Source organism: Mustela putorius, unplaced genomic scaffold, assembly GCF_011764305.1.
Source record: "Mustela putorius furo isolate JIRA1106 unplaced genomic scaffold, ASM1176430v1.1 tig00003845_pilon_pilon_pilon, whole genome shotgun sequence".
Taxonomy (NCBI): domain Eukaryota; kingdom Metazoa; phylum Chordata; class Mammalia; order Carnivora; family Mustelidae; genus Mustela; species Mustela putorius.
Window position 1 is genome coordinate 13,799,495 of NW_025421998.1, and position 17,503 is coordinate 13,816,997.

General features: G+C 56.9%; 1 protein-coding gene across 10 annotated transcripts in view; it reads left to right on the forward strand.

The window, feature by feature from the left end:
• CAMK2B (calcium/calmodulin dependent protein kinase II beta) overlaps window positions 1-17,503 on the forward strand; it is a 78,090-nt gene that overhangs the window by 15,112 nt on the left and 45,475 nt on the right. For all 10 annotated transcript variants that reach the window (XR_001180628.2, XR_001180626.2, XM_013059789.2 and 7 more), the window contains exon 2: window positions 13,080-13,174. Coding sequence is in view for 8 of the 10 variants with exons in the window: in XM_013059789.2 (XP_012915243.1) it covers window positions 13,080-13,174 (95 nt within the window). In the remaining 2 variants the exon portion in view is untranslated. The remainder of the gene's footprint in view (window positions 1-13,079; window positions 13,175-17,503) is intronic.

Genomic DNA, 17,503 nt, shown 5'->3' on the forward strand with positions numbered 1-17,503 from the left:
CGCTGCCTCACCCTGGGTCCACTACGGGCTTCGGGCCCACAGATGCTTCTCCCTGTTGGCCAAACCGCCAGCCTCCAGGCTCAGCCCTCCTGCTGCCTGGGACATGGGCCCTGGGAGCTGGGGGCGGGGGTGGTGCTGGATTGGCCAAGGCCTCCCGGTGCCCACAGGAGAGGAATGCCAGAGACGAAGATCTGACCTAGCCAGCCTGGGGGGAGCAGCTGTCCTGGGTGGTGCTGGGGTTCTCCTGCCCTGCCTCTGTCCTGATTTTGGTCTTTGCTTGATGCATCCCTGGCGCTTGGGTTCGGTCCGTGGCTTCTGTGAGGACCCAGTGTGGTTGTCACTGGAGAGTCCTGGAGAATGTTGGTTACTGGAGAGAAGGGGGGAAGGACAGCGGGGGACAGTGAGCAGGCAGCACGCAGGGTGGCCGGACAGGCTGCACGGAGGGCAGCCTCAGCAGGGCCCTCTCTCCTGTCCCGTGGGTGTCCCCCTGCCCTCCGTCCCTCACCCTCTGCCTCCACAGTGGCAGGGGCATGGGCGGTCCTTTGGGTAAATACCCAGTAGTGCAATTGCTGGACCCTATGGTAAGAGAGTGTTGGTGAGATATCCCCAGTGTCCCCCAGAGCAGTGGCACCCGTCTGCGCCCCACCAGCAAGGAGGGCGCTCCCGCCACTCTGCACCCAGTACTGGACATTGTCGGGGTCCTGGATCTCCGGCGTCCTAATCGGGGCATAACGGAGTCTCCTTGTCATTTTTTTTTTTTTAAAGATTTTATTTATTTGACAGACAGAGATCACAGGTAGGCAGAGAGGCAGGCAGAGAGAAAGGAGGAAGCAGGCTCCCTACGGAGCAGAGAGCCCGATGCGGGGCTCGATCCCAGGACCCTGAGATCACGACCCGAGCCGAAGGCAGAGGCTTTAACCCACAGAGCCACCCAGGCTCCCCATCTCCTTGTCATTTTAATCTGCGTTTCCCTGACAACACTGGACGTGGGGTGTCTGTCCACGTGCTTACTTTGTCTGGGACGAGGTGTCTGTGCCTGTCTTCGGCCCATTTTTAAACTGGAGTGTTTGTTTTTCTTACTGTTGCACTTCAGTAATTCTTTGTGTATTTTTAATGCAAGTCCAGTCCCAGATGTGTGTCTGGCAGACACTTCCTTTTGTCTGTGGCTCATTTTCTCAGTGTCCTAACCTGTCCGGGAGCAGAGGTTTTATTCTGGTGAAGCCCATTTGGTCATTTGTGTCCTTCATGGAAACGCTTGTGGTACCGTATCTGAGAAAGTCATTGCCAAGCCCAAGGTCACGTAGATTTTCTCCTACAATGTATTCTAGGACTTTTATAGTTTTGCCTTTTACATGTAGGTCTACAATCCGTTTTGAGTTAATTTTTTTAAAAATATTTTATTTATTTATTTGACAGAGAGAGATCACAAGCAGGCAGAGAGAGAGGGGGAAGCAGGCTCCCTGCTGATAGCCCGATGCGGGGGAGGGGGGGGCGATCCCAGGACCCTGAGACCATGACCTGACCTGAAGGCAGAGGCTCAACCCACTGAGCCATCCAGACGCCCCAAGTTAATTTTTGTAATAAATGTAATGTCTGTGTCTAGATTCTCTCTCTCTCTTTTTCTGGCATCTGGAGAGTGAGTCGATCTAGGACTTGGTCTGTTCAGGCTACCGTGATCAAAATACCACAAGCTGCGTGGCTTATGAAAAATGATTTCTTACGGTTTGGGGGGCTGGAATTCCAAGGTCATGGTGCCCACACATGTAGCGTCTGGGGAGAGTCCATAGCCTAGACAGCTGTTGTCCCTGTGTCCTCCTGCCGTGGAAGTGTGGCAAGATCTCTCTGGGGTCTCTGTTCTAAGGCGCTGGTCCCATTGGTGGGGCTCCAGCCTCCTGACCCCCTCACCTCCCAAAGACCTGAGACCTCACCTTGGTTGCTCAGATTCGAACGTGTGGATTTGGGGAAACACAAACATTCAGACCACAGCAAGCACCATCTGTTGCGAAGGTTTCCTCCGCCGGCTTGCCTTTACTCTTCGCCAAGAGTCGGTTGACTCCGTGTGTGGGTCCCTTTCTGGACTCTCTGTTTGCTTCCATAGATGTGTTATCTCTCTTTCCACCAAACCATGCGGCCTCGATTACCGCAGCTTCTTACTAAGTCTTGAAGCCGGATGGCATCAGCCTCCGACTCCGTTCTGTGATCTTGTGTCGGCTACTCTGGGTCTTTTGCCTCCAAATGGACTTTAGTAGCAGTTTCGGTTCTTTCTGGGATCTTTTTTTTTTTTTAAGATTTTATTTATTTATTTGACAGAGAGAAATCACAAGTAGACGGAGAGGCAGGCAGAGAGAGAGAGAGAGAGGGAAGCAGGCTCCCCGCTGAGCAGAGAGCCCGATGCGGGACTCGATCCCAGGACCCTGAGATCATGACCTGAGCCGAAGGCAGCAGCTTAACCCACTGAGCCACCCAGGCGCCCCATCTTTCTGGGATCTTGATCAGGACTGTGTTGAAGCTAGGCCACGTGGGGAAGAACAGACGTCCTGACAGCAGGACGGTCTTCTACCCATGGACGTGAGACGTCTCTGCATTCATTTCGTTCTTGGATCTCGTTTGTGGAAGTTGGGAGTTTCTCTTCTGTAAATCTCGCACCTGTTTTGTGATACCCAAGTATAGTTAGTTCATTTTTTGGGGGTGATGGGAACAGTATAGCGTTTTAAATCTCAGATTCTGTTGCTTGTTGCTGGTGTGTAGAAAAGCAGTTAATTTCGTATATGAATCTTATATCCTGCAACTTTTTTTTTTTTTAAAGATTTTATTTATTTATTTGACAGAGAGAAATCACAAGTAGATGGAGAGACAGGCAGAGAGAGAGAGAGGGAAGCAGGCTCCCTGCTGAGCAGAGAGCCCGATGCGGGACTCTATCCCAGGACCCTGAGATCATGACCTGAGCCGAAGGCAGCGGCTTAACCCACTGAGCCACCCAGGCGCCCCATATCCTGCAACTTTTTTATAATCGCTCATTAGTTCCAGGAAGATTTGTGGTTTTTGTTTTTGTTTTTTTAACCATTTGGGAGACTTTTTACATAGGTAATCATTCATCTGCAAAGAAAGACAGCTCTATTTCTTTCTTCCCAATCTGTATACCTTTTATTTCCATTTCTTGTCTTAGTGAATCTGCTAGGATTCCCAGTACAATGTTGAAGAGGAAAGCATCTACTTTCTCCAAAAGTATGAGGTTAGTTGTAGGTTTTTTGTAGGTTCTTGCTAAGGATTAAACTGTGGCCCGCCCCTCCAGATTGATAGGTTAAAGCCCTAGCCCCAAGTGGGACTGTATTTAGAGATAAGATCTTTAGGAGGTAATTAAGGTTAATTGAGGTCATAAGATTGGGTCTTTATGAGAAGAAACGCCGGAGAGTTTACTGGCTCTCTCTTCCTGTGTACCCACTGAGGAAAGGCCCTGTGAGCATTCAGGGAGATGGTGGCCACTTGCCAGTCTAGAGAAGAGAGCTCACAAAAGAGCCCAGACCCCGAGGGACCTTGATCTTGGACCCCCAGCCTCCAGAAGTGTGAGAAAATAAGTTCCTGTTTTTAAGCCATCTAGACACTGATATCTTGAGCCAATGCAGTGTTTGTTCTTCATCAAGTTACGGTAGCTCTGTTCCCAGTTTGCTGAGATTTTTACTATGGATGGATGTTGGATGTTGTCAAAGGCTCTGCTGCATCTGTTGATACAATCATGTGATTTTCCTTTTAAATCAGTGGGTGTGATGGTTATGTGAGCTGGTTTTCAAATGTTGAACTAGCCAGCTTTGCCTGCTGGGGAGACGTTGCTGCTTGGCCGTGGAGTGTATTGTTGGACTCTGCTAGGATTTTGTTAAGGATTTTTGCATCCGTATTCATGAAAGATGTTGGTCTGTAGTTTCCTTTTCTTATAATGTCTTTGTCTGGTTTTGGTTTTAGAGTAATGATAGCTTCACAGAATGAGTTAGGAAATAGTCCCTCTGCTTCTTTTTTTTTTTCTGGAAGAGATTGTAGAGAATTGGTATAACTTCTTCCTCAAGTGTTTGGTAGAATTCACCAGTGAACCCACTGGAACCCACAAGAATATCCATTTGGTGTTATGCCAAACACCACTGGGTCTGATGCCTTCTGTTTGGGAAGGATATTAATTGTTGATTCAATTTCTTTAACAGATATAGGCCTCTTCAGATCATCTGTTTCTTCTTGTGTGAGTTTTGGCCGATTATGTCTTTCAAGGAGCTGGTCCATCTCATCTGTGTCGCCAACTTCTGGGCATAGAGTTGCTCATCGTATCCTTTATTATCCTTTAATTTCCGGGGGTTGGTGTTGGCCCCTTTTCATCTCTGATGTTAGTAATTTGTGCCCTCTCTCCTTTTCTCTTATCCTGGCTAAAGGCTTATCAATTTTATTGATCTTTTCAAAAGATCAGTTTTGGTTTTCGTTGATTTTCTCTATTTATTTCCTGTTTTCAAGTTCATTGATTTCTGCTCTTTTACTATGTCTGCTGCTTTCTTTGTATTTATTTATTTTAAAGATTTTTATTTGTTTATTTGACAGACAGAGATCACAAGTAAGCAGAGAGGCAGGCAGAGAGAGAGGAGGAAGCAGGTTCCCCGCTGAGCAGAGAGCCTGATGCAGGGCTCGATCCCAGGACCCTGAGATCATGACCTGAGCCGAAGGCAGGGGCTTAACCCACTGAGCCACCCAGGCATCCCTGCTTGCTTTGTATTTAATTTGCTCTTCTTTTTCTTGTTTCCTAAGGTGGAAGCTTAGATTATTGGTTTTAAGTATTCTCTTCTACTATATACATTCAATGACTTGAATTTTCTTCTAAGCACTGATGTTAGTAAGTCCTGCAAATTTTATTAAGTTTTATTTTCATTTTCATTTAACTAAAATAGTTAAAATTTTTTCTTGAATTTTTTTCTTTGACCCGTGTGTTTTTTGGAAGTGTGTAGTTTGACCTTCCTGTGTTTGGAGGTTTTCCAGCAGTCTTTCTGCTTTTGTTTCCCACTGTGATCTGAGAGCACGATGTGTATGACGTCTCATCTAACAAGTGTGTTACAGTGTGTTATGGCCCAGAATGTGGTCTGGGTGCATGTGTGTGTGAGCTCGGGAACATGTGTTCCACTCTTGCTGGGCGAAGGCGCTGTCAATGTCCCATAGACCTAGCTGGCAGAGGGTGCCGGTGAGTATGGCGATGGCCTTCATGGTTTTCTGCCTGCTGGGTGCGTCCACTTCCCATGGAGGGTGGTGACGTCTCCAGCCATGAACGTGGACTCATCGACTTCTTACAGTTCTGTCCGGTTTTCCTCGTGCCATTTGATGCACTTTCAGTGTCCACACTAAGGATTGTCGCGTGTGAGGCCTCTCTTTACCCTGATAACCCCCCTTGCTCCCTCTGCTCCCTCTGAAATCAGTGCGGCTGCTCCCGTGTTCTCCATCCCTTTGTTTTTTCCCTTTAATATAAAATTTACCATTTAAACTGATTTCAAGTATCCGGCATCCGTAGCCTGAGGACATTTGCGGTGTGCACAGCCATTGCCACTGTCTCTCCAGAACCTTCTCGTCTTCCCACAGTAGCTCTGTCCCAGCATGTTCCTCCCTCTCCAGACCTCACCGCGTCCCCTGGGCTGATGCCCATCTTGGGCCCGTCACCTCTGCTGCTTGGAGCCCTCCAGGAAGCTGCTCGAGGGTGCCTGTGGGCCGCAGGGGAGCGCAGCCGTGGCGGGGGAGGGTGACGGTGTGAGCTGTGAGACTGAAACCGGACGCTGCGGACACGTGCCAAGGTCAGGCTCTTCATCTGTGTGGGACTGGCTGACCTTGGTGTGACTGCAGAAAGTCACAACGATTAGTCACCACTGTGCACACTCACGCCCAGATCTCCTCAGGGCACCTGGCACAAGTGGTCGTGCGGGGCCCTGCCGGGGTCTTCCTCTGAGCTGTGTCCACAGGACTCCTGGGGAAGCCGTTCCTCTCTCACATTCGGGTGTGTGTCCGTGGCCGGGCGGTGGACGCTGGTTGGCGGCGGCGGTGTTTCTGCCCTGCCTCGCCGTTTCCTACTTTGTAGGGGGGGTTCATCCAGCAGACATCTGTCGCTGGACTTCGGTGGGCCTCATAGCGTTTCAGAAGGGGGTCAGGATTGAGGCCTGGAGACTCAAAGACCCTCTGCCCCCATTCCTGGCCCTCATGACACTTCTTGAGTAAAGATTTCTGTGGTGAAATAATTAGGTTTCAATTAGCAATAATTGCACCTTGGATAAACCTCTTTGGCTATGATACTGCCACTGCTCAAAGCTGTGGTGAAATAATTAGGGAGAGGCTGCACCTCATGACTCTCTAGTTGGACACTCCTAGCACAGATGACCATATTAAAGGCTCTGAGAAGTCCTGCAATTTAAAAAAAGCAAGCAAGTAAGGAAGGAAGGAAAACACCATTTAACTTACTAATTCTCAAACTTTGCCTAAAAAGCCCCCTTTGTACCTACCATCTGTTGACTTCCTGCAGAGGTAAAGTCTGAGGAACATCATTTGGGAAATGTTTGTCTGGTGCACACAGTGGCACATCAGGTGGAGCTGAGGTGAGGGCCCGTGTGTGTTGGGGGTTGAATTGTGTCTCCTCAGAATTCATATGTTGGAGTGCTAACCCCGGGATCTCAGAATGTGACCCTTATTAGGGTTGTGGTAGATGTAATGAGTTAAGATGAATCATCCTGGTGTAGGATGACTCCTCATTTAATATGACTGTGTCTTTCTAAAAAGGGGAAATTTGGACAGAGACAGGCACATAGGGAGAACAGCATGTGAACATGAAGGCAGAGGGCAGGATGATGTTTCTACAGACCAAGGAGCACCAAGGATCTCCAGCCAACCCCCAGAAGCTGGGGAGAGGCCGGAACAGACTCTCCCTCATGGCCTCAGGAGGAACCAGAACCTTGATCTTGGACTTCTAGCCCTTGGGCCTGGGAGACAATACCTTTCTGCTGTTTAAGCCACCAGTCTGTGGTGCTTTGCTGAGGTGGCCCCAGGACATTAGCACAGCAGGGATGGTGCAGAGCTTTAGTTTCTTACAGGGGCTCAGAGGACCGGGCTGGGAGCCACCGGGATTTCAAGGGCCTGGGAAGGGCCCGGGTTGGACACCAGGGCAGCCGAAGAACAGGCCGTTTTCATCACTGGTGGTGTGGTAAGTTGTTGTGAATCGCCCAGCTAATGTGCCTTAATAACTCTATGGAAATAACCGAGATGTTCATGGCAGGCCATTTCTGAGGAGGGACATCGGACACATCCCCAGTGCCTGTCGGCTGAGAAAGTGCTCGGCGACCCCTGGAAGGAATGCTGTCTGCTCCGAAGAGGACAAGTCATGATCTAGGTCAGAGCGTGGGGATTGTGTGTGAGGTGACACTCGACACAGAAGGCAGTCCACAAACCAGGCTCTCGCACGTGTGGCTTGCGTGGACACTGCCGAGGCCACAGGGATACGGGTGTTCACAGATACGGTGCAGTGTTATCCACACTGGTCTCCAGCCAGGCTTCTTCAGACCTGCTTCCCCATGTCCTCCCTGGACGGCGGTGGGACGCGGTCCCCAGAGGGAGAGCCATCCTGTCACTGGGGATCGGTGGCCCTTGTGGGCCTGGGCTCTGCACATCACTCCTGCAGCAGGACCCGGAGCTCCTGCCCAGTGGGACACATTTTTGCCCAAATCCTGCTGGGGACCAGCACGCTCTCCCCCTGGCTCTAGCCCCAGGGCCGGGGAGGCAGGGGAGGCCGGGAAGGCCGGGAGGCTGACATTCCCTCCTGGCGTCCCCGGGGTTGGCGTCCTCTGCTGGAGCAGTTTGCAGCTGCCACACGTGGAAGGGTTGTTCAGTGTGTTCGAGAGGGAGGGGAAAACAGAGTGTAAACAGGTGCGGGTCCCCCAGCGGGTCATAAAGGTGGGGGCACCTTCCACGCGTTCTTCCAACTACCTCGTTGGTTCCGTTTTCTGCCAGGAGCATGGGTAATGCGTACTACGGTCGCAGTAGTCGTAGCATAAGCAGGAAATACATAACAACAATCGCAGCCCTCCGTTTCATGTAGAAGTTAATGTTTCCTGCCCAGTTACCAAAGTCGATCGAAACCATAGAAGGACCCCTCTCTTCCTTCCCCAGAGCTAGTCTCAGTCAGAGGTAGGAAAAGGGCATCCCCCTAATACACAAATAGCAGCTTGATTCAGTTTAAACGAAGGGGAGGGAACAAGTGAAGGGCATCCCTGGCTGGTTCGAACGGAGCCTGGCCCAGACCCCCTGAGCTGAGTCTATCTGGGCCCGGCCAGGCTGGGGAGAACGTGGTACCGCTCCAGCCGGTCTCAGCACCGACTGGTGAGTGTGCAGTGGGGAGACTGAAGGAGCGGCCAGCTGCTTCTGCTGCCTGCCCAGCCTGTTCCAGAAGGATGGGTCGGCCTGCTGGCGGGGCGCTCAAGAGGGCTGTTCCCATCCAGAGCAGACCTCCACCCCCAACTCTGTCCCCAGCTGCGGGGTGCCTGGGCCAGCAGATGAACCATGGTTGGGTCCTTTGCTTTGACTCAAGGCTTTGGTTTGCTCGGATGTGAACTCTGAGACCTGTGGGAATGCAGCGGCCCCCTGCAGGCACTGCGGTGGGTCGGACCTGGGCCGCAGCCCGGCTCGCTGCGGGAAGGCCCGCCCCCGGGTCGCCGTGGGGCACCTGTGAGGTGTGGGCTGGACCCCCGGACTCCTTCCCAAACCTGGCGAGGTGCGGCTCAGCAGATGAGCCCCCGCGTGGAGGGCGGGGTGAGGCGGGACGTGAGCCGGGTGGGGGCGGCCGGGAGAGGGGCCGCCGCTGCCCCCCAGGGTCTGCCAGGAAACCGGGTGAGAGCCGAGCCGCCCAGCTGAGAAGCAGGGGCAGCTGCGGGCTGGAGTCGCAGGGGCGAGTTGAAGGGTTGACAGGGACAGGGGGCGGAGCTGCAGGGGCGGGGAGAGGGGCGGTGTGGGATTGACAGAGGGGGCAGAGCCAGTAGAGGCGGGGAGGGCGGGGCTGGGGTAGGGGCGGGGCCGACAAGGACGGGCCGGTGGGCGGGGCGGGGCGGGGCCGGCGGGGCGGGCAGGTGGGCGCGGGCATAGAGCGGGTGGAGCAGGGAGGGGCGGGTCTTCGTGGCCCAGTGCGGCGGGGAGCGGGCGCTTCGGCCGGCGCAGGTGGTGCGCGTCAAGGGCAGGCTCCCTGTGGCGTTGGGTGGGGGGCGGCATGTTGGGGCGGTTCAGAGACTGGAGGAAAGCGCAGGGCCGGACCTTGCTGCTGCGGCCACAGGTTGGGCGGGCAACAGCGGGAGGTGAGTGAGGACGCGACCCCTGCGCCCCGGCGCTGGCTGACGGGGGCCCTCACGGCCTGCTGGCTCGCTGCGTCCGCCCCGGGGGACGAGTGGGCTTGCCTGTGCCGCTGGAGGGGAAGGGGCGGTCCCCAGAAAGAGCGAGAGACTGGGATGGGGCGGACTGCGGAGAGTAGGCCGCAGGAGGTGGTGGGGGCATCTGCAGCGGGATGGAGGGTGTTTCCTGCGGGGTTGAGTCCGTGGGATCCCTGAGCAGAGCAGGAGGGTCGGGTTGGGGGGCCCCGGCCCCCACCAGGACAGGCTACGGAAAGCCACAGACAGGCAGGGGCCGGCATGGTCTCTGGACTGTACCCAGGTGAGGCTGCCCTTTGTGGCCGGAAGCTCCAGGGGCGGTGGACCACGTTGGCTTGTAGGGGAGAAGCCAGGAGGACAGCTGCAAGGGTGCAGGGAAGGGCAGGGAGGAGAGGGGAAGAGGGCAGGCCTGGTTGAGGGACGGCTCTGAGCCAGGAGGTCACCCTGCTGCCTGCCTGGGTGGGGCCTTCTTGCTGGTGGAAATCACGGTTCCTGTTCAAAGTGATTAGAAATGAGTGTTCAGATTCTGAGGCCCCCGGCACCAAGGGCGCTGTGGGGCTTTTAAGAGTCAAGTCAAGCCGATTAAAAAAAGAGAATGTCTTTTGAGTCCTTGCTGGTTTGAGACTGAGAAAATGACCCCATCATTTACTGGGACCTCAGTAGCAGAAAAGCCGTCCAAGGGGGGTCAGAATAGAGACCCCGGCTCTTGGTCAGGTAGATGTCTCTCGATGACATATTTCTGGGGGCAGGATGGGGTGAGTCCCAAGGAAGGACGCTGCTGGCCTCACCTCTCTCCACCGTGTCCTGGATGTTGGGACCCCTGGCGGGTGGCCTGAACAGCACGTTTTTCTCAGCATACTTGCGGTTCTGGGGGACTTCCTTGCTCAGGGTCTGGCAACTGGCTGAGCTGGTGGCGAGGGGAGGAGGCGGCAGCTGCTCTGAGATGCCAGGCTGAGGCCCAGTCCAGGTGCAGGGAGGGCAGGTGGTCCATCTGGGAGGCGCAGTTCCTGGCAGTCCTTCAGGGCCAGCCCAAGGGGAGGGGGCAGATGCCTGGTGTGGGCCACAAGATTGGGTTTGCCATGACCAGAGGCCAGAGGGGTGGTGGTTCCTGGGGGCTGCACAGCTTCCCTGTGCTTGTCCTGCCTTGCTGCCTGATGGCCGGCTTCTCCCTCCCGCGAGTCCACGTGGGGAGTTGTCTGAGTGCCTGGAGGCCTCTCCTGGTGACTCCCACAGCATCTACCGTTGGAGACCCCAGCCCCCTGCCCAGCCCCTCATCCTTGGACTGGGTTTGAATGGGCATTGGGGTGCAGGTGCCCAATGGCAGACAGGGGTGGGGGCAGCCCTTTCTAGAACTTTCCTCTAGGCCAGGCAACAGGGACTACCCCAGAGGGGCTCCCAGAGGTGCCCTCCCCTCACCTGGTAGGTGAGACCTTGGGGGGAAAAAGGTCTGTGTCCGGTATTGAGTGCCTGCTGGATGCACTGTGCCTACTGCCTTCCTTGTTCCCTCCTAGTCTAGTGTCTGGCCTCTGCCTGCCTGCCTCCGGCCTTACACAGGTCCTCACCGTCCCGGGCATAGATCTTCTGTGCCCTGGGAGGAAGCAGGCCCCCGGATGTGGGGCAGAGGGGCAGCCCCTGGCACGGTCGCAGAGCTGTCTGTCCAGAGGTCCAGCCTTCTGGCTGTAGGCTCATCATCATCTTGTTTGCGCCCTCCCTGCTGTGCGCCAGGCGGGACTCCTGCTCACTCTTGTTTATCCTGTCCTTACCCTGTCTGGTGGGAGGGCCTAATGTGACTCTCCCTGGTCCCAGAATGATCCCACCTCCGTCCCCTGGGGACCTCCCTTGTGGCCCACCCTGCCTCAGCCATTGGCAACTTGCAGGTGGGGCTCAGGCCTAGGCCATGAGGTCAGATTCTAGCACAGGAAGTCCTGACTGTCCCCTGGAGGCTCACGGAGCCTTGGGTAATCGTGGGCCAGCAGTGGGTGGGGCTGGGTTCCTCTCCAGCAGTCAGTGAGCATGAGACCAAGGCAGTGGGGGCAGATGGTCATGCAGGCCTCGATCAGCCCTTGGGCGGCCCTGGGAGCCTCTCCTGCTCCTGCAGCCGAGGGGAGACAAGCTCAGAGAGAGCGATGCAGTGTGGACAGAGCAGCTTTCAAACCCAGACGGGCAGGAAGCTTCTGGCTTTTCCCCTCCCATGAGGGTCAAAACATCATCCTTCTCTTCCCTGTCTTCTAACATAGTGAGAGGGAGCACAGGGGCTGAGGGCGTGGACGGAGCCGTGTGCGTCCCCAGCCTGCTTGTTCCCCCACAAACAGCCCCCACCAGCTTTTCCAGCTGACTTCAGGAACGCAAGGACACAGCCCCGCACAGAGCGGTTGGTCACAAGGAGCTGCGCTGTTAGATTTAGTGCAATACTCACATTTTTTTAGGAAAGTGAACGCTTTAATGAAGTTTTTTCTCCGAAAGGATCCAGTGGTGCCCTCTCATCAGCGGGGACATGTCCCAGGGCCCACAGTGGACGCCTGAAGCTGCGCGGAGTTCTGAGCTCCGAGGGCACCATGATTTCTTCCTGTGTGTGCACGCTGGGTTTAGGCTGTTTATGGATCGGGTTCAGTACGTGCTTGCGAGGGAGAGCTGTGTCACAGCAGGCCGTCGGAGCAGAGGCTGTGTGAATGCTGTCTCCGTGCACTGGCTTACAACGCGGGGCGAGAGAGTGACGAGCCCTCGTGAGCAGGTGACCGGCTCAGGCTGGGGACATGGCGTGAGGTGGCTGCTGACCTTTGGACCGCATGTCCGGAGATCATGACCTTCCGGTTGGGCGTGGGGCCCCGACTCTGCGGGAAGCAAAGCCAGGAGGAAGGGGGACTGTTGTAGGGCAAGTGTTCTCTGTTGGAGATGTTTTGTTCCCCGCGCCCACAGCAGCCGTGGGTTTATCAGGCTGCGTGGATGGTGGGGAGGCCTATGCCTGCGGGGCCTTTGGGGAGGAAGACGGTTGGAGGGGCCACTGCCTGGCCTGGTGTGCTCAGCCCAACAGGGCCACTGCGCCCGCCTGTCCCCTGTGGCCTCCCAGAGGACTGAGACCCTTCCTGAGACATTTCCTGTTCCCGGCCGACTCCCAGGAACCTGTGTGATGTTATTAGGAAATCAGATTAAACTAGGGCTGGTGACAAGTGGAATACCACACGGGACCCAATGGCACACACGGCCTGCTTGGGGTCCTCTGTGCCGCCCCCCATGCCCCTGCTCTCAGAAGCACCAGCACTGCCGTGCAACTCGGGAGGGGCCCTGTCCTCCAGCTGGGCAGCTTAGTGGCACGACGCTTCTCCCTCCCTCCAGAACCTTTGATGAATCCCAGCTACACTGCCTGGAGCTGGGCTGGTTCGTGGCTTTGGGGAGGACTCGCTGGGCCTCACGGTTTGGTGTAGAGAGCTAGAGGAGGACACTGGGAGACCCCAGGCAGGCCCTTCATCCAGCAAGGACGGCAAGGCCACAGTCTAGCAAGAGCTGGGTTTCCCCCAGGCAGGGGGTCTCTGTCTGGCAGGCGCCCAGCACAGGGGCCAGGAGCATCTGCCCGGAACAGGTCACAGCCCAGGCTGGGCTTTGGGGTCGGGTGCTAGGTGCTCACAGGGAGGTTAATCGACTCTCTTCTGTCTCTGTCCCCCATTTCCTCCCCAGGGGGGCTTTCTCTGTTGTCCGGCGCTGTGTCAAGCTCTGCACCGGCCATGAGTATGCAGCCAAGATCATCAACACCAAGAAGCTGTCGGCCAGAGGTAGGCATGGCTGCGCCCGTGGGGGCCGGGCTCCTGTAGGCCTGGAGCGTGGTGGGACGGGGGTGGCATCTCCTCCAGCCTGGTGGGGTCAGCCGCAGGGAGAGGAACCCATCCGCTCAGACTGGGGTCACTCCTTGACCCTGGTCTGGGAGCTCCTGAAGGGCTGGCAGTGGGGGCACTCGGAGGGCTGAAGAATGTCTTGTGACCAATGCTGTGGGGTTACTGGACTGTGGGACCTCTCCAGGGAATGGTTTGCCGAAGTAGGGCAGGGCTCTGGGCCTGCAGGGTTGAGTGTGGTGCTGGGCAGGAGCCCGTCCACCTTGTTGTCCCTCTGGAGCTCTTGCTGGGTGGTGGCCCAGGTTGGGCACACAATAGGACCCTGCCCTCTTGGGGTCCAACAGTGATGTGTGGTGGGGTGCTGCCCTCAGCAGGTTTGTCAGAGTATACAGTTGGGGGCAAGGGGCAGGGATCCAGCAGGCCCCCCGATGGACCCCAGGGCCAGTCAGGAGGAGGCCGGGGACCCCTGGGCAGCACAGTCTGGTGCTGTCTCGCTTGCCTGGGGAACCCTGGTTAGTGTCCAGACACAGATCTGAGCTGAGAGGCTCCTTCTCTGGTCTGAGAGGCGCTGGGCTTGGGTAGTGCTGGCTTACCTTCCCTGGTAAGGTCTGGTGGCCTGCAGGGCACACCGTTGAGTCCCCGTGCGAGTTCTTCAGACCTGTTTCCTGTCCCAGCTCACGGTGGGGGGCCTGCAGGGCCGGTGGAGAGGGTCAGTCCCACGTCCTCAGAGCCTGCTGCCCCCATGCGGGCATGAGCAGGGAGATTCTGGGCAGACCCAGAAGCACAAGCTCCCGACCGTCCCTTGATGACCAGCCCACCCCCTCCCCAGGGGGACAGTGGTGGGCTCTGCTGGCCTCTGTGGGGCTGGCTGTGGTGGCTGGGCTGGGAGGGGGAATGCTGTGGATCTGCTGTGACTCTGTGAGCCAAGGCAGCCCAGAGCACGTGTGCCTGGACAAGGTGCCACCACAGAGTGTGCCCTGGCACGCACACACACGTACACACACTCATGCACGCACGCAGCGCACGCACATGCACACACGCACAGACACAGCACACACGCAGCATGCACCATACATGCAGCACATGCGCCTACATGCAGCACACATGCACACACAGCGCACATGCAGACCAGACACACATGCAAGCAGCTCACACGCATGCACGCAGCTCCTGAGGTCCCCGACACCAGCTGGGGGATGCGAGTGGATGCCGGCTGTCAGCGGTTTGGGAGGATATGGCTGCAGGGGTGGAGTCCCTAAGGCAGGAGGAACATAGGCTTGTTCCAGACCATGGGAGGAGGAGAGGCGGCCCCCCTCAGATGTCCCCTAGACTGTCAAAGCAGTCCCTCTCCCCACTCTTGGCACTGAGCAAACATCCTCGTAAGCCACTGCAACTCCAGGTGTGGGCATGAGCAGGGGGGAGGGCACAGAGCAGTAGGAGGGTCTTGAGGGATGCATAGGAGTTTGTGAGGCCCAAGCAGAAATGGACATGGATATGTTTCTGTGGAATCACGCGGCTCCCCTGCAGTACCCTCCCCGCTGCCCCGTGGGTGCCTTCAACGTGCTCTACAGGCAGGGAGGGTCAGGACCAGCAGAAGCTTCAACTTGCAGGTGTGTTGGGAGAGTACCACTGCACCTGCTCACTCTGCCCCCGCAGGAGTGCACCTTCTCGCCCCTTCCTGGCCTGATGGCCTGCTTTGTTGCCTCTGTGTCCCTGAGGCCAGGCCCCTGGAGCCCCTGCCAGCGTGCGGCTGGGGAGCTATGTGGAGCCTGGGGCTCCCGTCAGCCCTGCTCCTGCCCATGTCCTCACACACGTGTCCTGGGCACAGCCTGGGATGGGTGGTGGGAGCAGGGCCGCAGCAGGGCTGTGGGGAGCCAGAGTGGCTGGCCCGCCCCGTCCCACCTACCCTCGGGGCCCCTGCTACTTTGCCCCTCATGCTCAGTCCTCTGCACTGCCCAGCACTGGGCGGGGGGTCTGGGACATTTTTGTTTCCTTTGTAATTCTTTATCAGGGAAACTTTAAAACATCCCCAAATAGAGAGAAGGGGACAGCATGGTCCCCCAGCTTCGACAACTGTCGACTCTCCGCGGACTCTGCTTCATCTGTAACCCCTGTCCCGCAGCCCATCCCAGATGCCCTGCTGCTCCGCACGTTGTTGCTTAGCACATCTGTCCGAGGGAGGAGCGGTCTACACAGACGACTGGTCGCCTCCCCTCTGCGGAGGCCTCAGGGTCCTCAGGCCCTCCCCAGTCCCTCCCGGCTTTCCTAGCTGAGGGGACAGGGTCTCTGTGCAGACTCTCGCCTTCGTGCTCAGCGTGGGCCAACAGTGGGCTGGGGCTTCACCAAGCCCTCTCCCCCCATGCCTCAGTGTCCCCAGCCATAACAGGGATGAAACTAGTGTGTACTTGTTCCAGATTGTGTGGGGAGTAAGGTGCTTAGGAGTGGCCCACAGGCACAGTGCTGCCCAAGACCTCCCCTCTCTGCCTCGCTCCCTCCCCTTCCTGGCCACCCAGCCTGTAGGTTCCAGGCCCCCTCCTCTGTGAAGCTGCCCTGGGTCCTCCCGCCCAGCTTGGAAATCCCCCAAGTCTGGAGGCATCTCTCTGCCGATGGCTTGTTCCTGGAGGGCACTATCAGCTCTGTGCCCTTCCTGCTCCCAGACTCTCTGTCAGGCTGCCAGGCAGCTTTCCATAGGCCTCAAGTTCTCCCCTGGCCTGATGCACCGTCTGGCCCTGTCTGCTCCCTCCCACCAGCTCTCCTTAGGCCCTTGGATTAGTCCAGTGCCTCATGCCATTGGGCCTTTGCACGTGTCTGTTCTCTCTGGAAATGATTTTCCCAAACTGTCTGTTGGTGACATTTCTTCAATGTGTCTGCTCTCTGCCTCAGTAGAATGTGGGACCCAAGCACCCTCTTTGTACTATGGCTGTCTTTGCCACCAGACTTATAGGCCCTGGGGGCAGGGCCTGGATCCGCTGGGTTCCCCACCACATCTCCCACTCTGGCCAGAGCCCGGCGCTCCAGAAGTGGTGTGGAGGGGATGGCTACATTCATGGAGTGAATGCATTTTGGTGAGGGGCATACACAAGAGTATGCTGGAGATGGGTTAGGCTCCCAGATAGGATGCCGGGTGGGGATGGGGTGGAGGTATCTAGAGGGTTGGGCTGCTGGGTTGGGCCTGTGGGGCATGCCCCTGGTCATCTGGGACATCCGGACACCTGAGCGTGGTTGGGAAACCTGGTGGCCACTCCGTAACTAAATCCCGCCGGGTCACAGAACGTGTCCTGAGCGAGGGCACCCAGCCTGTTCTGTGGCATGTGCCAAACCACTTCCCAGATCTGTGTCCCGCTGTCCTTCTGGGAGGAGGGATGGAGAGGGGCCCATGGATGAGGGGGAGGGACCCAGGGCAAGTGCCTTAGAAAGAGGAGTGGTGGGAAGTGGAGACGCAGAGCCCTTGTCCCCCACCGTCCTGTCCACCTGTTGCTGGGTCCAGTGCACTGTGGAGGGGTCCCCACTCCCCCCCACAGGGTGCAGCAGCCTGGCTCCTTTGAGGCTTCTGGTGATAGAGAAGTGGCCGGCCACACGCAGTGGCCAGGAGCATACAGGCCTTGGACACACGTCACCTGCCCTGCTCAGTCACGGGTGCTCCTGGGAGTGCCAGGACACTGCAGGTGGCCCCCACGGGTGCCGTGTGCTGTGGGGGCTGTAATGCTTCCTGTGTCTCCAAGGGGGGTACAGTGAACACACCTGGATTGCTGGGTACTGTTCACAGAAGCAGCTCGAGGGACGTGAATCACCTGGGGTCAGGGCCTCTAGGCAGCGACCCTGGGTGGTGGCTAAACTCAGAGAAGGAGGGAGCTGCCGAGGAGGGGGGCCTGCCCTGCCCTTCAGCAGCACCATATCTGCACGAGGCTTCTCCATGACCTTTCTCACTCCCTGTGGTCAGGCTGGGCATACCTTCCTCACCCCCTGTGGTCGGGCTGGGCACCTTATTTCACAAATGAGGGAGCTGAGTCCTACAGAAGTCAGGAGAATTGCTCAGGTTCCCCCAGTGGTGCTGAGCAGAGCCTGGGGCATGGGCAGCTTTAGGGTCCACCCAGCTGGGGGGCCTGATGAGGGTCAGGCATGGGGCTGACCCCACAGAGGAGGGGCTGGTGTCACAGGTGGGGCTGACCACACAGGTGAGGTCAGGTGGGGCTCACAGGTGGGGTTCACCTCAGGGGAGGGGCTCATCTCTGGATGAGGGGACTGAGTGACAGGTGACAGGTGAGGAGATGA